The 18654-nt window shown below is 34.5% G+C and overlaps 2 protein-coding genes across 3 annotated transcripts; one reads left to right on the top strand and one right to left on the bottom strand.

Annotated features, from left to right (window-relative positions):
* Positions 1-373: 373 nt before the first annotated feature.
* Positions 374-5731, bottom strand: LOC132719813 (uncharacterized). 2 transcript variants are annotated; one of them, XM_060703736.1, is made up of 2 exons: positions 5598-5731; positions 374-2010 (listed from the first exon to the last, which is right to left on the bottom strand). In XM_060703736.1, the coding sequence occupies exon 2, from the start codon at positions 1995-1997 to the stop codon at positions 1401-1403; it is 597 nt and encodes a 198-aa protein (XP_060559719.1). In that variant the 5' UTR covers positions 1998-2010; positions 5598-5731; the 3' UTR covers positions 374-1400. The 2 variants fall into 2 exon arrangements, with proteins under 2 accessions (XP_060559719.1, XP_060559720.1); XM_060703737.1 differs by lacking the exon at positions 5598-5731 and adding an exon at positions 5222-5244.
* A 3121-nt stretch (positions 5732-8852) lies between these two features.
* On the top strand, positions 8853-11276 carry LOC132719812 (PE-PGRS family protein PE_PGRS61-like). Its single transcript, XM_060703734.1, has 3 exons — positions 8853-9007; positions 9384-9697; positions 10065-11276. Exons 1-3 carry the CDS (start codon positions 8943-8945, stop codon positions 10379-10381), a joined length of 696 nt encoding a protein of 231 aa, XP_060559717.1. The 5' UTR covers positions 8853-8942; the 3' UTR covers positions 10382-11276.
* Positions 11277-18654: the final 7378 nt, after the last annotated feature.

The raw sequence follows: 18654 nt of genomic DNA, 5'->3' as shown, positions 1-18654 counted from the left end.
ATTTCGAGGTTCCCGGGTTCGAGTCCCGGTCAGGCTGCACATTTTTCACACCCTGTGACATTTGGCGCCAAATGTGGGGCCCGTGACTGATATAGCTTAGAGTTTAATTTACATTGCTCTGTAACTCTGTAAAACTTGATGACGAATTTCAATATAACAGGGGAATATGTCAAGGTTCAGAATTGTTCACTATTTAGGGGAGAAAATTTGTAAGCAGCCGGATTGCTCAGTCGGTACAACCGTGGTACGGTATTCCGAGGGTCCCGGGTTCGAGTCCCGCTCAGACTGCACTTTATTCTCACCCTGTGACAACTGTAAGAAACCTGTAGTACGAATCTTAAAGTTCCACAAAGACTGAGAACAGAACATAAAAGAAACTTAGTCTATTATAATTATCATGAATTAAATGAGGTAAAAAACAACAACTAAAATATATATTTAGCTAAAATGACCTTCACACAAATAACTGTTACATGTCATACAAAGGCCAATTTTCGAAAAACAGATAAAAGAAACAACAGAAGCCTATTTATCTTCACATCTTGAATAAACAATCATAACATTTGATATTCATAGACATAATAGTTCAACATTTAGTTTCACCAAAGAATTTGCTTTTGTATAAATTAAAACAAAGAAATATATCACAAAATTACAGTTTTATTGAGTTTTAAACTAACAGCTTATATTACTTAAAAAAAGATATGGTCAACCAAATGAGGTTAACCATACGGTTTTGGACTTCCGTTATGTTTAAAAACTAAAGCTATGACTTTAGAAGGTTTCTTTTTCAGAGATGAGGTCACACTGGATAATATGTAAAATCATCCTTACGAAAAAATGTTACATGTTTATTATTGTTAAGAAACGATGAATAACATTCAGCTAACAAGAGCCTGTATGCTGAATGATTGCTTTATTTCAAAATTTTAAAACTGTTTCCTATCTCACGCATTTTAAACGCTTATTTGACCATTTCCTTGCAATGAGTGCCTTATTCAAAATATCACTAGAGAGACTTATTTCAAAATTTGCATAATTATCCTTTATGATATAAAAAACTTTCACCGTGCAGGTATCATTTACGTATATTTGTAAATAAATTCAGATTTTTTATCCATAAAATACCTATGAAAACAATATAATTAATCTTAAACGCCTCTTCCCTTTTAAAAAGTATCTGAGTGATACATAATGTTCAAAGAAAAGGAGAAGAGTAAAAATAGTTGACTCATATGGTATATTAACCCACAGTTCTAAGTTTCCTTACATTTGGCATTGACTCTAGCCTATTTAATTACTCCTTAGATAGGATGTAAGGCATAAGTTTGTTTTTATCTTAAAATAATGTTTTTTAAACAAAATTAAAATAGTGTTAACGTTTTGTATTACTGCGTGTATTACAGCAGTTTTGCATGACAATACATCTTATCATCGTCTTGTAATATGACATATTCTATTTCGTACTTTTCATTCCATACATTTTCAATGAAGATTTGTGGTAAACATCCTTCATGTTTAACTTCAACTCTGCTAACATTAGGATGACGTACCAGATCCTTCAGCATCATGCCTTTTGACGGTTCTAGTGTAGTATCACCAATGACTGGTTTCCAGCAATCTTGTGAAATATTTCCTTCTTCCGTCGTGTGACTGGTTCCCACGGTCAGTAGTCCTAACGGGCTTGACGCCAACAGTCCTGTTGCCATGGCAATACCACCGGCCGCCACAGAGCCCATGCCTGCTGCAGATATACCGCCAATTAATGCTCCAATACCTGCACTGGTTGCTGTTTTGCTTACAAGGGCACCTGCAATGGCCCCTGTTGAAGTCCCGGTACCCACAGCAGACGATAATGCTACAGCTAAAGGTTCTGTCTGAATCATCAATTTAACACCCGTTACTACAGCACCTGCCGCCGAGCCTATTGCTGCTGGTATTACGTGACCAGTCGAGCTCACAGTAAAGGAGTACACGCCAGTTGATAATATTGTCATAATGTATCAAAATCTGAAAATATAGCAACTCGTAAAAATAAAGCTTGTATAGTCTGATTTTATTGACCCGTAAATTATGAATACATTATAGAACTCATTTAAATATCCGATCCCACTTCGGTTTTGTCCGTGTAGTTTACGAGAATAAATATGGTGTATACAAATGTTTTCAAAAGTCTCACAATCCTAATGTATCTGTCGTTGTCATATCCGCAATAGTACAGTCTGTTAGGTGATTGCCCGAAATATGGAAGGTCTGTGGTTCGATCCCTACTGTTGCAATTGTTTAAGATCTAATCTTACTTTATATTGCAATATATTTTAACGAAAAGTGCAAACTGCTAAAAACGGGTATGAAGCAGCTTATAAACTCTGATTTGTTTCGATTTGCATATTGAAATGATATTTATTGATTTTAATCTGAACGTATTTTGAATATTGATTTTTAAACCATGTTATTTAGATAGAGTATATTTTTATCAAAATAAATGCGAAACATAATAAAACAAAACGAACAAGAGCCGGTTGAACCGGGTGATTCTCCCTGAATAGGTTTTGGACACATAGAAGTAGTTCCTTATTAATACCTCTTGTAGTTTCAGAGTTATGTCCTGGACAATGTTAAAAGTATTAAGTTGAAAAATGTCAATAACTCCAAAATAAGGCAAAGCAGAGTTACGGTTCTTTTGCACTGCACTTCTACTCAATGAGATCTATCTACCAACACACTTTCTTGTTGATACCTTTTGTGATTTCAGAGTTGTGTCCCGAACAAAGTTTAAAGTGTAAAAGTGAGCAATAGGCTGTAACTCAAAAATGAGACAAGGCAGAGTTACAGTTCTTTTGCATGCACTGCACATCGTCCCAATAAGATCTTTCTATCTACAAAGTTTTTCGTTGATATCTCTTATAGTTTCAGAGCTATGTCCCAGACAAAGTTAAAAGTGTAACATTGAAAGGGGCAATATCTCCAAAATTAGGCAAAGCTGAGATACAGTTCTTTTGCTCAGCATATCTTTCCAATTAGATCTATTTACCTACAACGTTTCTTCATGATACCTATTGTAGTTTAAAACTTATGTCCCGGACAAGAAAAGGGGATGAACGGATGCATGGGATGGACGTGCTCAAAGTTTGGTATTTATGTCGCTTCTCTTTTGTTCTTTCTTTTGTTCTTTTAGCCACGTAAGAGAAAAAGAAACCACATAAGAGCTTACTGAATGAAAAGCATCAAAGAAAATTTACTGTTACCTATTGTTCCCATAGCCACCTAAGTATCTATTTGTTTGTACGGACAGACAGACGGATGAACACAGCGGCGACTATGTGCTTTCGAGGAGAATAACATTGTAAAAAAAACATAACGTTGAAAAGATAAATAAGAATAAACATGAACCTGCGCTGTCTCGATGTTACCACACGTAGGACATTTAGATATTATAAAACCGTAGTATACCCCATTAGTATAATTATTAGACAGATTAAATTAAATCACAGCTTACTGCATACATCTCATGAAACTTACAGTTAATTAATTGTGTGCATTGACCGTATAATCAGGTTAATTAAACAAATAGCAATTTAATGCTAGAAGTTCATACGGTGTTCCGTTTGGACAATCGTGATTTTTCATTTAGTCTGTACCCGCGATGCACGATGGTACGTTGGTGAAAACGCGATGGTACGATGGTGAAAACGCGATGGTACGATGCACAGACACTTGGGGTGTGGAGCTCAAAACACCTTTAAAATCCAAATAAAAAGCATATTTGTCAATCCCAGCACATAAGCCGTTTTGAAAAAAATTTATATTTCAACGACTATAATAATATTAAAGTCGTTGAAATATGAATTTTTTTTCAAAACGGCTTATATTAAATTTTTTTGATATATATGATCAGTACATGTGCTAGGATTGACAACTATGCTTTTTATTTGAATTGAGCTCCACACCCCAAGTGTCTGTGGTACGATGGTGAAAAAGCGATGGCACGATGGTGAAAACGCTACGGTACGAACGCGATAGTACGATGGTGAAAACGCGGTGGCACGATGGTGAAAGCGCGATGGCGCGATGGTGAAAACGCGATGGTACGATGGTGAAAACGCGATATAACATCGCGTTTTCACCATCGCACTATCGCGACTTCACCATCGTACCATCGTGCGTTTTCATCATAATGTCATTGTACCATCGTTGTTTCACCATCGTACCATCGTGCATCGCGGGTAAGGTCAAAATAAAAATCACGATTGTCCAAACTGAACACCGTAAGTTCATGACTAAATTTATACCAATATATCAACAGCTCGAATTCGCTATTCCTTTCATTATCTGTTTACATCAATATTGACAAATATGGATGTCGATTATTCCTATATAAAAGCATATTATTTCTCGCCTAATTCTTTAACCAGCTAAACATTTACTCATTTTTATCTGTTCAACGGTAGAATGTTCGCTTTATGAGTGCAGTGACCCTGGTTTGAATCCTGGCAAAAACATTCTTTTTTAAATTTTTACAACCAACTAGATCTTCAAATTCTGAAAAACATTAAATAAATTACAGGTTTATAAAGAGAAAATAGAAAGTTAAGTGACACACTATACAAATATATTCTGAACTCAAAATAAATGTGCAAAATTAAAATAAAAAAAACATTTTCATAACGTGAACTCTTTATATTCTGAACTCTCTAACTACTACGCTACTGTGTTCATCCGTGCTGTTCTACAGAAATTAGAAACTTCGACGGGAGCGATAGTGACAGGAGAATGTTTCTAATTTCTGTAGAACAGCACGGATGAACACTAACATATTTAGTGTCAAGCTTTATTTGGCCTCATTATCATTCACTTTATTACGTCACTATGCGGTTTTATGAAGTACTATGAAAAATAGAACTCGACTATGGACGGAATTCGATATAGTATCGACTTTTGTACTTCTATGAAAATTAACGCACAGAATTTTGAAGAAATACAGCGTTTTCATTGGATGACAAATAAAGCTGGACACTAAATCCATTTTTATTCTTCTATATTGCAATCAATGTGCAAAATATAATAACTGAACATCTTGCTAAACCCATTATATCATAATGGTACGACCGATTTATGTAAACGTTATCGTGTTCGACTTATAAAAGTCCACCTAAATTAAGTATATTTTATAGATATAAAAGTAAACACGTTGTAGAAACCGAAAGTAAAAACTGTTTACCTGTTGATTCGCTTATAGTTGTGGATCGGTGCTCATTTTGAAATTGATGTTTTCAATCACAGTTTAACCAAAATATACTTTAACTCAAATATATACATGTACATTATCAATGATTACACCCTCTATTTTCGTTTACATATAAACATGTATGACTCTTATACATGCCGTTGATGTTACAAGCGTGTATTATGCGTATGTACACGCGTGAATGTTCAGCAAAAACACGCATTTACAAGTATATATAATAAATTAATTAGTTCATTTAACAGTATTATTGCATATTGATTTTAGACAACACATACTGTCATTAAACCAACTTAACATAACGTCTAAAACTCATATTTCAAAAAGAAAGTAAGAATAAATTTTAACAAACCTCTGCTTTCCGAAACAAGTATTTCAGTATGTAACATCTACTTCAAAGTTCGCTTATCGTGATTTTCGTCAATTCTGGTTTTTCCGCATAAATCACCTAGCTAAATGAAAATAATGTACACTTTTATCAGTCACGCCCGTTTAACTCACAACGAGTGAAAAATGTCCATCGGTAAAAATGTTGTGAGCAACTTCCGTTCCTCGTTGTGAGCACCCATCTAGGACGTGTGACAGGATAAACAAGGTGAGTTTTTCATAATTTTTGAAGATTACAGACATTTATGTAAAAATATCGGAATGCAGTTAGCTAGCGATGTGTTTTCCGAGTATGCACATGTAAAGATATTGCCTGTTGGTCGACAATTTGATGGAAATACCGTGCGACGCAGTCCATTTGGGTAGCTGGAAAACTGGAGACAACTTCTCTCCGGACCAAATTTATCTTTGAAAAACGTCGATTTCTGGTGACGTTTTGTGCATTCTTCTTACCTAAAACGGATGCCCGTAAGTCTTCAGCCGTAAATTATTACATGAAGTCTTAATAGAAATGAAGAATATACCCTTTTTTGCTTTAATCGTCGGTTGTGAGCACCATAACCTCGTTGTGAGCAAGACAAGCGCAGTGCGTGTCTGGTTTTAATATGTAATTCAAGTGGGGAGAATACAATTTTCAATCTACCCAAAGCAATCAAAACGTTTTTGCACAATAGTTTCTCTTTGCAATAGTTCTTCTTTGTCTACATAAACTTGGCCCAGTCTAACATGAATAAAAAATCAGGATAAATACATGCATGTTTAAATATCACACAGACTGCCCTCTATGTTAACTCTGGCAACACGAAGTATATGCAATTAAATACATAATTTACCACCACTTATTAGTTCACCACCATTTGCACAAACAGCAAAACATCTGCAAAATTGTAGGTATAAGTAGTTTTTTTTTGTTTACCATTATATATTAAGCTAAGAATATACTAGTGAAGTGTTAAAAGTTACAATACACAAAATAAGTAATCCTCCCGCGAAAAACGACAGTCCCATATAATAACAGATTCAAATAGTTCTCAGCGATTGTTTGCTCTGTAACACGAGCATTTTCATGATTTTAGTTGCACTGTCTTTCCTAGAAAAGCTCATGACAGTCTGTGTTTGACATTTAAATAGCATTTTCATCATGAAATAGTGGCATTTTTAAGAAATCTTCTTGACTTCTTAGGTGTTTCACCACTGGTACAATTTTGGGTTAGGCTAATTTTCACGAATGTTTTTGCAAGAGACATGACCAAAACTTTTCTTTTGATTTTTATGCATCACTGACAGTTTTTTCTAGAAGTTCTAATCTTTTTTCAGACCCAGGGCAAGTATATACTTGATGCCTCGCTTCGGTCTCTCCTTGAACGACCCCATGTCCAATCACTGAAAAGAATAGTACTGCAGTTGGAAGGCCTTGTCCCAAGAGGTTGTTGCGCTTTAATATGAATTAAATTGATTTACTTATAAGGACATTATGGCCAATCTTAAATGTTTTTGAACAATTTGACCTTCAAGGTAAAGGCCATTAAGGGGTCAAGGAAAAAAAAATACAGGCCCGTAGGAAGGTCTTGTGCAAGGGATGTTGTTTCAAATATGAATCAAATCCGTTTACTTAATGAGGAAGTTATTGCCAATGTTAAAGTTTTCGGACGGATTGCCGGACTGACGGACGGACAGTTCAAAACTAATATGCCTCCCTTCGGGATATGCACAACGTCTTGCAAAGAAATTCTGCTGCGCAAAAACGTTTTTAATTGCTTTGGTAGATTGAAAATTATATTTTCACCATCTTTTGTTTTTTTTGGGTTTTTACGTCACATCGACACAGTATAGGTCATATGGCGACGTTTTACTGGTGAATGAAGACCTCAGGTGCCCTTCCGTGCATTATTTCAGGCACGAACGGGTACCTTAGTAGAACCACCGACATTCCGTAAGCTAGCTGGATAGCTTCCTCATGAAAGAATCCAAAGTCCCTGTCGGGATTCGAACCCAAATAGGTTAGGGGCAAGTGGTTTTGAAGTCAACGACCTTAACCACTCAGCCACGGACGCCCCCCTTTCCCCATCTGAATAACATATTAAAACCAGACACGCACTGCGCTTAATTGTCTTGCTCACAACGAGGTTATGGTGCTCACAACGAGGATTAAAGCAAAAAAGGGTATATCTTCCTTTCTATGAAGACTTTCATGTAATAATTTACGCTGAAGACTTGTGGGCATCTGTTTAAGGTTAGAATGCACAACACTTCACCAAAATCGACGTTTTTAATGTTAAATTTGGTCCGGGGAGAAGTTGTCTCCAGTTTTCCAGCTACCCCGAGTGACTGCGTCGCACGGTATTTCAATCAAAGTGTCGACCAATAGGCAATATCTTTACATGTGCATACTCGGAAAACACATCGCTAGCTAACTGCATTCCGATATTTTTACATAAATGTCTGTAATCTTCAAAAAATATGAAAAACTTACTTGTTTATCGTGTCAAACGTCCTAGACGGGTGCTCACAGCGAGGAACGGAAGTTGCTCACAACATTTTAACCGATGGACATTTTTCACTCGTTGTGAGTTAAACGGGCGTGTCAGTAACAGTCCATAAAGTTGAATATTTGTACCTGATGTACCAAAATAACAGTTAAGGTAATTTCAAGTGATATAATTTTCAGAAAACTCGTTTCCTTTTAGATGGAATGATTTTCAGAGAGTTCTAAAATTAGATACGAAACAGAAAGTACATTACTTTCTGTTTTAAAATGTTAATTAAAGGCCCATTTAACCCAAAAACTACTATTATTTTAATTTCTTAAAAGATAAATTGTATTTATTATGAATGTTCTGTTACAGTTACCCAAAAGGTATTCATATGTCATAATTATGTTGCTTTGTCTCTATTAGTAATGTTATACGTATCACTCGTACGTACCACTTCGTTTACATTTTTCTACTTATATGACCAATAATTTAACATTTAACTCTGCTTTAATGGTTAAAATTATATTTAATCCATTAAGATAGTTCCATTTTTCAAGTTATTTTGTACATTTATTATTTTTTTTAATCGGCACTTACTTCATACTATCTTTTAAAATCCACTTATCATGCTCGCACTGTTCAAAAATTCCAAAGTAAAAATTAATAAATTAAAAAAATTCGTATATATTTCTGAGGCTTGGCGTGCCTTTAATATAAATGATAGCCAAATCAAGTTCTGGTTTTTTGGGGGTTTTCTTTGTGGTTTTTTCTCTCTCTCTTTTCCGGAAAACAAGCTGTAAAATCCCAAAAAATGTGTAACTTGATAAAGAAACTAAATGGTCATTTATATCTGCAAAGCCCGGAGCATTCGGAGGCACGCATATTTAATTAACGAGAAAGGGTATTTAGATTTTCTATCATTTTATTATTTTTTGTCAGACGAATATTCTTTAAGGCATCATTTACATCGGTTCATCAGAAAATAAAATTTGTTCCAACAGTAATCTTAACTTATCTTTTCAGATAATTTAACATTAAAAACTACATATGAAAGTGTCGTAGTAGTTGCAAATCTAAGGAAATCATAATCATTTATATTTGTTCTAAAGCATTTTCCATTTGAATGACAGTTTCAATATATATCGGTGAAAAGTTGTCTTTTTTTTCTTCTAAGCAGCATCTTAGCATTTAAGTTTAAACAAATATGGATTTTAATAATATCTTTATTGCAAAGCCCTTACTATATACAATCAGTAAACTGTGAGAATCAATTTCAGGTTAAAAATGGTTGTTGGGACAGTAGCAGCGGTATCTATTATATGTACTGGTGGGGCAGCACTTGCGCCAATTACTGTTGGTAGTGCGTCATTTGGAGGAGCAGCTGGAGCAGGCGGCGCGATGGCTGGTACAGCTTCAGCAGTGGCAACAGCTGCTGGTGTAGGAACAGCTGGTGGGGCGATAGCAGGAGCTGGTGCTGTGGCAACGGCCGGAACGGGTGCAGGGGCGGGCACTATTGCATCTGGTGCATTATGGGGTGGTTTGGCCGGAGGAACAGCCGGTGCCGGGGTAGGTGGCACAGGTGCTGGAGCTGGTATGTTACACCGATTTATCATTCAAAAATAACAATGTTATTTTGTGTTGTACTTTCTGAACGCTATTTTGAGATATATACATACGAGGGTGACATCAATGTTCAACTTTTGTTTAATGAACAAACATTTGTGTCCAACAGTATCTGAATAAAGATAACAGATGACGAGACATATTTTAAATTTTTATATGAATTTGTAAATTTTTATGTAATTTGCTTGTTTAACTTAATTACATGTATTTATGACAGTAAATGAGATAACATTTTATGACTGTAAAAACTTCGCTAAAAATATTTTTTTTTAAATATATAAAATTAATTACAGTAGATATAATGGATGTACGTCAATTCAAGTATTCGATTTCAGGTGCACTTGTTGCAACTGTGGGCACTGGTGGCTTAGCCTTGTTAGCCGTTGGTGCAAGTGTTAATCAAGAAGATGATGAAATAAGCTATGATTGTTGGAAACCTGTGGTACATGATACGTCTTCGGAAAGATCAAATGGGATGCTCCTGAAAGACATGGTGTGTCATCCTAATGTTGCAAACGTTACCATGACAACGGGAATATGTGACAGCCTTCCGAGTATCCTCATTGAAAATATTTGGAACGAAACGTTTGAGATCGAGTATGTTTTTATACACAACTCGGGCAAGATAGCGTGCCATGCTAAACCTCTTTGAATATGAAATAAGAAAATAGCAAGTCGTATGTAAAACGAATGTGAGATCATTTTCAATTTGGATAATGTAAAAAAATCAAGTTTTGAAAGGGGAAAAACATATTTTTTTATTTACTTTCTTTTGCAAACATAATATGAATTCCAATGTAATACATTGTTGAGTTTAATACTGAATGCCATTGGACGAGTACTCAGCTGTCAAATCTTCATTGGTAAAGGTTTGGCAATTTTGAACTTGTCCAATAGAATCAGTATTTTTCTCAAAAAATGTATATTTTGTGCTCTATTTTTATGGGAGACATTGAATTATTCTGACAAGGTGAGATGAATAGTGGAATTACATTGGATGATTTTAGTATAAATATTGTTTTATTTGCCGATGACATGTTTTTAATTGGTAAAACTCGATGAGGTCTCCAAAATAGTCCTAAATCTGTATATAGATATTGTTGTTATTGGGGTCTTGAGATAATTACGACTAAAACAAAAAGTGTTGTTTTTCGAAAAAGGGGTCGATAAAAAGGTCAGGGAAATGGTATTATGACAATTAATGAGCCGTTGGAGATTGTAAATGATTTTAACTATTTAGAAGTCGCTTTAACTATACAGGTTACTTTGTTTCAAATAATCAATTTATTGTAGGCAAATCGTGAAACATCATGCGACTTTTATGAAATATGATGTTAATCTATCTATTCCGATCCATATATTTGACTTTTTTGTTGGCTCTATTTTGAATTACGCATGTCCAATACGGGGTTTCTCTAAATCTAAAGATCTTGAGAGAATTTCATACTAGTTTTGTAGTCATACAAGTATAAAAACATATTGCACGTGGTGAACTTTGACGATATCCTTTATTTGTTAATCATTAAGTATTGGTTTAAGCTAATGAATACAGAAAAAAAATGCAAAGGGTATTTATCAAAATGCGCAAGAATAGTATAGTTTAAACGGTACAAATAACTGGGCATAATTATCTTGTTAAAAAGTTGCTTGATGAATATGGATTTTCTGATGTTTGGAACTGTGTAAGAAGATTTGACGTAAAAACATGCATACCGATTTTCAAACAAAGAGTGTAAATTGTTTTAAACAAAAATGCTTTGCCCATATAGCTGTTAATAAATGTTTTAAATACTTTATATGCATATGTGGAAAATAGCTTTAGTATGGAAAATTATCTGAATTTGCTATGATGTAAATCTTCAAGAATATGTCTCACAAAATTATGTATATCTGCCCCTAAGTTAAGAATTGAATCTGCCAGGTATGGTCTGAATATAGGTTGGAACGACAGGAACGTATCTACCAAGTATGTGATATCAACAAAATTATATCAGAATTGTTACAGTTAAACAATTAATGCATTCTAATCAATTCGTGTAAATACACGAACTCGGCCAATAAAATTAGAAATGATTTAATGCAAAGAATTAAATAAGAATTTGAAATGTAAAAGCGTTTACTAAATTATAAGATAGACAGTATTACATGTATTTGAAATCGTATATATGCATCTAGACTCTAGCCAATTTTCCATCTTAATAAGAATGAGTCTTTTCTCCACATGTTTGTAACGAAGTAATGCCCTAACTGATGTGATATTTAAATACATGTATGTGTATTTACAACATAATATTTTCATAACGCCATAACTTGCTGATTCTTAAATCACCAAATTATTTCAATATTGATTATTTGTTCATTCTCTGTGATATATTGAAAACATGTTTGCTTATTACGTGCATTACATTATATGTATCTAATTTGATGTATTAAAAAGATACATGAATTGTAAACGTTAATAAAAATTCTATTCTATTCTTTTCTGTTCTATATTACATCACAATATTTATTTCACTTTTTGACATTTTAAAAATAAGGAATTTATATCAATTTTTTGACCCCAAAAAAATGGAAATGAGGCTAGATGGAGTATGGCATGCGTTTGGAATATATAGTTTGGACTGTGAAAATGAAAACGAGGCTATATGGCGTGTGGTATGCAATTGATATAAATATTTTGGACTCAGAAAATGAAAACGAGGTCAAATGGGGTGTGATCTGCATTTGATACAGATGTTTTGGACTCTAGGAATGGAAACGAGGCTTATCTCAGATTGATGGCCATTGATAAGACTAGATCCGATAATGGTATCTATTGGAACATCACGTGGTCCATAGGCCTACACTGGCAGTTTGTTATTGGATATATTTCAGAAAGATACAAGTAAAAGGGTTTCCTGCGGAGAACATTTTTAATGGTGATAAGATATTTCATTTAACTATCTTCAACATTGTTTAGGGGGATAAATAAACGTTTGTATCAGGTATATAGTTGACAATAATCGATCAATTTAGAAGAAGGTCTTTGGAAACTGGTGACCGTTAAAGACCTGAGACCGGAGAAGGTCGAACAAAAAACAATTATTTCTTTTTAAGAATATGATTAAATACCAATTTCTGAATAATTCCGAGCCAAAAGAATAAAGTAAACACACAAATTTACGCAGAAAATATCTCTATTTTATACTTTAGTATGGCAGGTGCCACTACGAATATTTTAATTTTGTAGATTTTCAGTATAAAATTGTAAATGAGATAGATATTAAAGAAACATTGATAATTTTCAAACACATCATTCAAAAGTTTTTCCACCTTAAACGGTAAAATAATTATAGAAAATTAGAAATATCACGTAATAGTTTTTTGTTGTTAATTAGGTGTAATTCGGACTAATTCCCTAGAGGTAAATCCGTAACGTACCGGCAAACGGTATTTAGCTAGGTTTTCGAAAAAGGTCAATTAACCAATCATGTACGGTTTACAGATCACATGCTCCTCCATGTACCGAAAACAGGTCACGAGCTCCTCCATGCCTCAAAAGTTAAACGCGTACCAATACCCTGCGGTCTCCAGACCGCAGGGAATAAAACCTGTCGGAATGATATGAGTATTATAATTTAAGCTCTCGGAATTTTTAAAATGATTGATTAATTGAATATAGAAATGCTTATCTGCTGTAGGAACACAATTATTCCATCCATTGAAGTGGGTGTAAGAAAGCTGTTGTTTCTAATTTAATACATAGTTTTGGTATACCACGGCGCTATATGTCAGCGCAGTGTGTTTTGTTTACTAAAATTAACGGGTGTTTTCTTTTGTTTTCTTTTGTGTTGCTGTTGTTGTTGTTGTAGTTGTTTTGGACAGTTGGAGTTGAATGGTGTGCGCTATTTATTACCTTCAGGATTGTACAAAATGTTTGGATATATTCTGAGGCATTTTAAATGACTTTATATATATATAGTATATATATAATACTTTAGCGTATGTTCAGTATTTATTCATGAATGCAGTAAAATCACTCTTATGATAAGTTGCCGGTCTTTTTTATTTTTGTCTTTTGACAGTTGTCTGTGATACACTATTTTGAAAGTTTTCTCTTTTGGCTTATTTGTTGTTGTTGCTGGTTGTTAAAACGTGCAACGCTTGTACATATAATTTATAGATGACTTTAAATCATGTAATATCAGTATTAAAAACATCTCGCCTACTTACGTCATAAATATTACATCTATATATATATTGTGATTATGTCTGTGGTCAAATATAAAAGAAAAGAAATCGAAGGTAAGCTCAAATGTATATAAGGAAAGTACATGTACCTAGTTACCTACTAAATCAAATATACGTCAGGTATCTGGAAAAATATAATCGGTCGTCTGGATCTCGCAATTGTCTGGATCTTACAATTTAGCATCGGTAGAAAAATATGTTCACGAGATAAGGTAGAATATGTTCACTTACCCAATATGATCTTCACTCATTTACAGGCGGCAATTAAAGTGCATAAAATTGTGCCAACTTAATATCAAACACGCTTCAAACATTTCATCTACCAAACAGATAGGACAATGAGTCAAGTGCATTAGCCTGTTACACGATATATGCACAGCATGAAAAAGAAGTAATGCTTACACGTCATATGACCTTAGATATTGCGTCAAATAACCAAATTACGTCAGAAAAAATACCTCTACGCTTAATGTAGTGTCTAACATTTAACCTGCAAGATCATATATCAGTAATAAAAATAAATACCGATTTAATTATGGAATCAGAGGTCAAACTTTAAAATGGGTCAAAAGTTTTCTAGATAACAGGCTGCAATCTGTTGTGCTGAATGGCAGCTGCTCTAACCCCATCCCAGTATCCTCAGGTGTCCCCCAAGGCTCTATTCTAGGACCCTTCCTGTTTCTGGTCTATATAAATGACATCCGACAAAACATAAATTCCCATTGTTTGCAGACGATACTACAAAATACATTGATCTGGCGTCTGCAAACCAATCAGTCACCCTCCAAATCGGACTAAATCAAGTTGGAGTAGGATATGAAATTTGACCCTTCAAAGTGTCAAGACATCCACGTTGAAAAAAGGAAACATCCTATCCCAACACAATACTACCTTCATGGAGTCCAATTAGAATCGGTTACCTCGACTAAATACCTAGGCGTGGATATATCAGAAATCTCACGTGGGATGTCCATATAGACAGGACATCCAAGAAAGCAAACCCAGCTTGAATATGGTTCCGAAGTATGGTCTCCCAAAAACACAAATAGATAAAATCTAAATTGCCCAAAGAAGAGCAGCCCGATGGATTAAGCTAGATTATGTGAGACCTCTAGCGTCACGGACATGCACAAGTAAACAATTTGTTTCATAGAAAAAAACCTTATGTAATAGGCATGTTGCATTGTTCTATAAAACCATAAAGTATGGTCTGTCTGTCTGTCTGTCAGTCCGTCTGATCGTATGTCCGCCCGTAACACTTTCGTGTCCGCTCCATAACTTTTTAACCGCTAAAAAAATCAAAATAACTTGGCACAAGTGTGCAGAGCGTAATAATTGCGTTGCTACCCACAAGGTCATGGTCGCATTTAAAGGTCTAAAAGTCTTCATTTCATAATAAAAGTCTATATTTTGTGTCCGATCCAAAACTTTTAAACCGCTGAATTTTTTTGGAAATTACTGGGCACAAGTGATCACCATAATAAGACGATGTGCAGAGCGCACTAATTGGGTTGATACCCCAAGGTTAACGTCACACTTAAAGGTCAAATGTTAAAAAGTCTTCATTTCATAATAAAAAATGTCTACATTTTGTGTCCGCTTCATAATCCTTAAACCGCTGTAAATGTTTTAAAATTACTTGACTTAAGTGATCACCGGAATGAGACAATGTGCAGAGCGCAATAATTTGGTTGCTACCATCAAGGTCAAGGTCACACTTAAAGGTCAAATGTTAAAAGTCTACATTTCCTGTCCGCTCCATAACTTTTTAACTGCTGAAATTTTAAAAAGATAACTTGGCACAATTGATCACCATTATAAGAAGATGTGCAGAGCGCAATAATTGGGTTGCTACCCCCAAGGTCACACTTAAAGGAACTCCACTGAGGTTAATAAGCCTAAAACCATAAAATTTTAATTTCTCACATTGATCAACTGTTGCACCTTAAATGGAAATATATACAAAGGATAATTTAGAAATATACCTTGAAATACACTGAAAATGGTATGTTTGTGTTATTCTCAGTCCGATTTGAGTGAAAAGCGTTTAAACGCTTTTCAATTTTAGGTCATTTTTGACAATTAAAACAATTATTCTGGAAAAACGAAGCGAGCTAATGATCTGAAATTTTGCACATAAGTTGTTGGTATAGACCTACATCAGATGGAGTAATAATCTCAAAAAAATATTTCCAGTCCCGTCATGTCAAAAAAAAACCTCAGTGGAGTCCCTTTAAAGGTCTAATGTATAAAAGTCTACATTTCCTGTCCCCTTCATAACTTTTAAACCTCTGATTTTTTTTAATAGCTTGGCAAAAGTGATCACAATTATGAGACCTCCAAGGTCAAGGTCACACTTACAGGTCCAATGTTAGAAAGTCATTTAAGACATTTAAACCGCTGCAATGTTTTAAGATAACTTGGCAGAAATATATCACCATTATGACTCCATTGGCAGAGCACTATAATCAAGTCAAAACCCTGAAGGTCACAATCAAAGGTCCAATGTAAAAACATCTATTTTTCATGTCCGCTCTATAACTTATTGACAATTCAAAGATTTATAAATTACATGGCACAAATGATCCCCACCATGACACAATTTGCAGAACTCAACATCCAGGTTGCTACACCCATGTGCTTATGATATGCATGACACAACATCAAGGTCATGGTTAGTAAAAGGTGAAGAAGTACACTGTTCACTGTGGAAGGGGATTTAGCTGTCCTTCAGACTGCCTTGTTCTGATTTTCTCGAAAAGTTCGTAATTTACGAAGATTCTTAAGCATCTCGGAAAGTTATGGTAAAAAATCGACCACATAACAACATCGTTAGTCTACAATAACGAATATTATTGGAATAATATTGGATTCCTTCTTGTCAGTTCAGCCTCATTTTGTTTTCAAGAGTCAAAAGAATCCATGTCAAAAGCATAGTGTACCCAATGAAGCCTCTTTTTTCATTTTTACAATCCAAAGAGTCAATCAATTGCATATTGAACTCCATATAGTCTCGTTTTCATTTCGCAAGTCCAAGCAATACATATCATATCCATATTGTACGCAAAGAAATAAAGTTCTGGCAAAATGTTAAAACATAGATGGTGTGAAATAAAGAAGTCGCGCCTCGTCAAGCTGTGTACTCGTCCAATAGAATTCAGTGTTATACACAACAATGTATTATAACCTGTTATCACACACCCGTGCCGATTTTGCGACTCCGTAAATATGGTATTGCACGACCGTGCATATATTTTGACGTGACGTCATTAGCGTTATATATGAACGATAAATGTTAGCGTTATACTATAGACGCGCCAATGAAAAATGACTCTAATTTCACTTTAAACGGTTTTTATCTTGGATATGTGATAAATAGAATATTAAATTCGTGTAAGTTCATTACTGAATTTATTGCACGAGTTGAATGAAATTATATTATGTGAGCCTCTGGCGAGCATAATATAATTTTATTCAACTCGTGCAATAAATTCAGTTTTGAATTTACACTCATTCAATATCCTCTATATATTATTAGTGAAATAAAATCCATATCACCCACAGTATATCAATCACACTGGGACTGGTATAGCAAACTTCTCACTGATAACCCCCCTGATAAGGGGAGATCACTGGGCAGGAGAGTGCTAGTATAGCTTTTGGCGAACATTTTAATTTTCATGATTCCGTAAGTTTGTAAATTTCCATTATAAGCGTTTTGTTCTAAATGGCATATTTCTCGATTCAAATGTCAATGTTTCTCTGTTTAAAAAAGTTAAAAAAATACGCTGCAATTTTGACTATAAACTTGAATTACTTTTGTTCACGTAGCGTTCGCGAAGCCGTCGAACGTCTGACGTCATCTTTTTTACGTGCATTCATTGAACATTGCCGTTTTCTCGACTTTTATGCATTAGATGAGAATAGAATGAGTTTTTCGTGAATATGCTATAATATCACACATCAAATTGAGAAAATAGTGCATTTCTTTGGCCTGTATATCATATTTACTCACAATTAACAAATATGCTGTATTTATTTAATACCAACCAGTGGAAAAACTGAGTTATGTCAGTGATATAAAATCCATAACACCCACAGGCCGTCACACTATGCATGAATGTCTTTTGGCGAACGTTTAAATTTTCATGATAATCCACTTGATTTCTAAAGTTGTTAATTTACTTAATAAATATTGTTGCGTTGTGCTCTTTATGGTATATTTTTCGATTCAAATAACATTTTTTCAAAAACAGTTAAACATTACACCGCAATTGTGACAATACACTTGGATTACTTTTAGTTTGGCAGCGTTCGCGCAGCCGTTGAACGTCTGACGTCATCTTTTTTACTTGCGTCCTTTTCCTACGCGTCGTTGAATAGACTTGAACATTGTTGTAAAAAGTTGTGTTTTTTTTTTTTTGTTTGCTTGTTTGCTTTTTTTCCTTCATGATTATGCAATATACCCAACTTCTTTCTTACTTCTGTGCAGCTTCTTTCACAGGACGAAAAGGAATTCACTTTTGCTCTCATCTGAACAGATTTTTTTTCTTTTCATAAGGGATTATTTCAGAAAAATTGCTGAAAAGAAGTGATTTGCTCTCAGTCACCTCTCTTGCAAGTACATGAAGTTCATTTGTAGAAAAAAAAATTGGCCTCCTTGTTTCTTGACCCCGCCATTTTTCTAAACTAATT

The sequence above is a fragment of the Ruditapes philippinarum genome, unplaced genomic scaffold, assembly GCF_026571515.1.
Source record: "Ruditapes philippinarum isolate M1 unplaced genomic scaffold, ASM2657151v2 ctg135_1_1_1_1, whole genome shotgun sequence".
Taxonomy (NCBI): domain Eukaryota; kingdom Metazoa; phylum Mollusca; class Bivalvia; order Venerida; family Veneridae; genus Ruditapes; species Ruditapes philippinarum.
This window is presented reverse-complemented; position numbering and strand designations above follow the sequence as displayed.

Excerpts from the sequence above, each read along its gene's own strand:
- LOC132719813 (XM_060703736.1), bottom strand. The coding sequence starts at position 1,997 with ATGACAATATTATCAACTGGCGTGTACTCCTTTACTGTGAGCTCGACT.
- LOC132719812 (XM_060703734.1), top strand. The coding sequence starts at position 8,943 with ATGGTCATTTATATCTGCAAAGCCCGGAGCATTCGGAGGCACGCATAT. Across the intron at positions 9,008-9,383 it reads TATTTAATTAACGAGAAAGG|GTTAAAAATGGTTGTTGGGA; the intron begins GTATTTAGATTT and ends AATCAATTTCAG. Across the intron at positions 9,698-10,064 it reads TGGCACAGGTGCTGGAGCTG|GTGCACTTGTTGCAACTGTG; the intron begins GTATGTTACACC and ends ATTCGATTTCAG.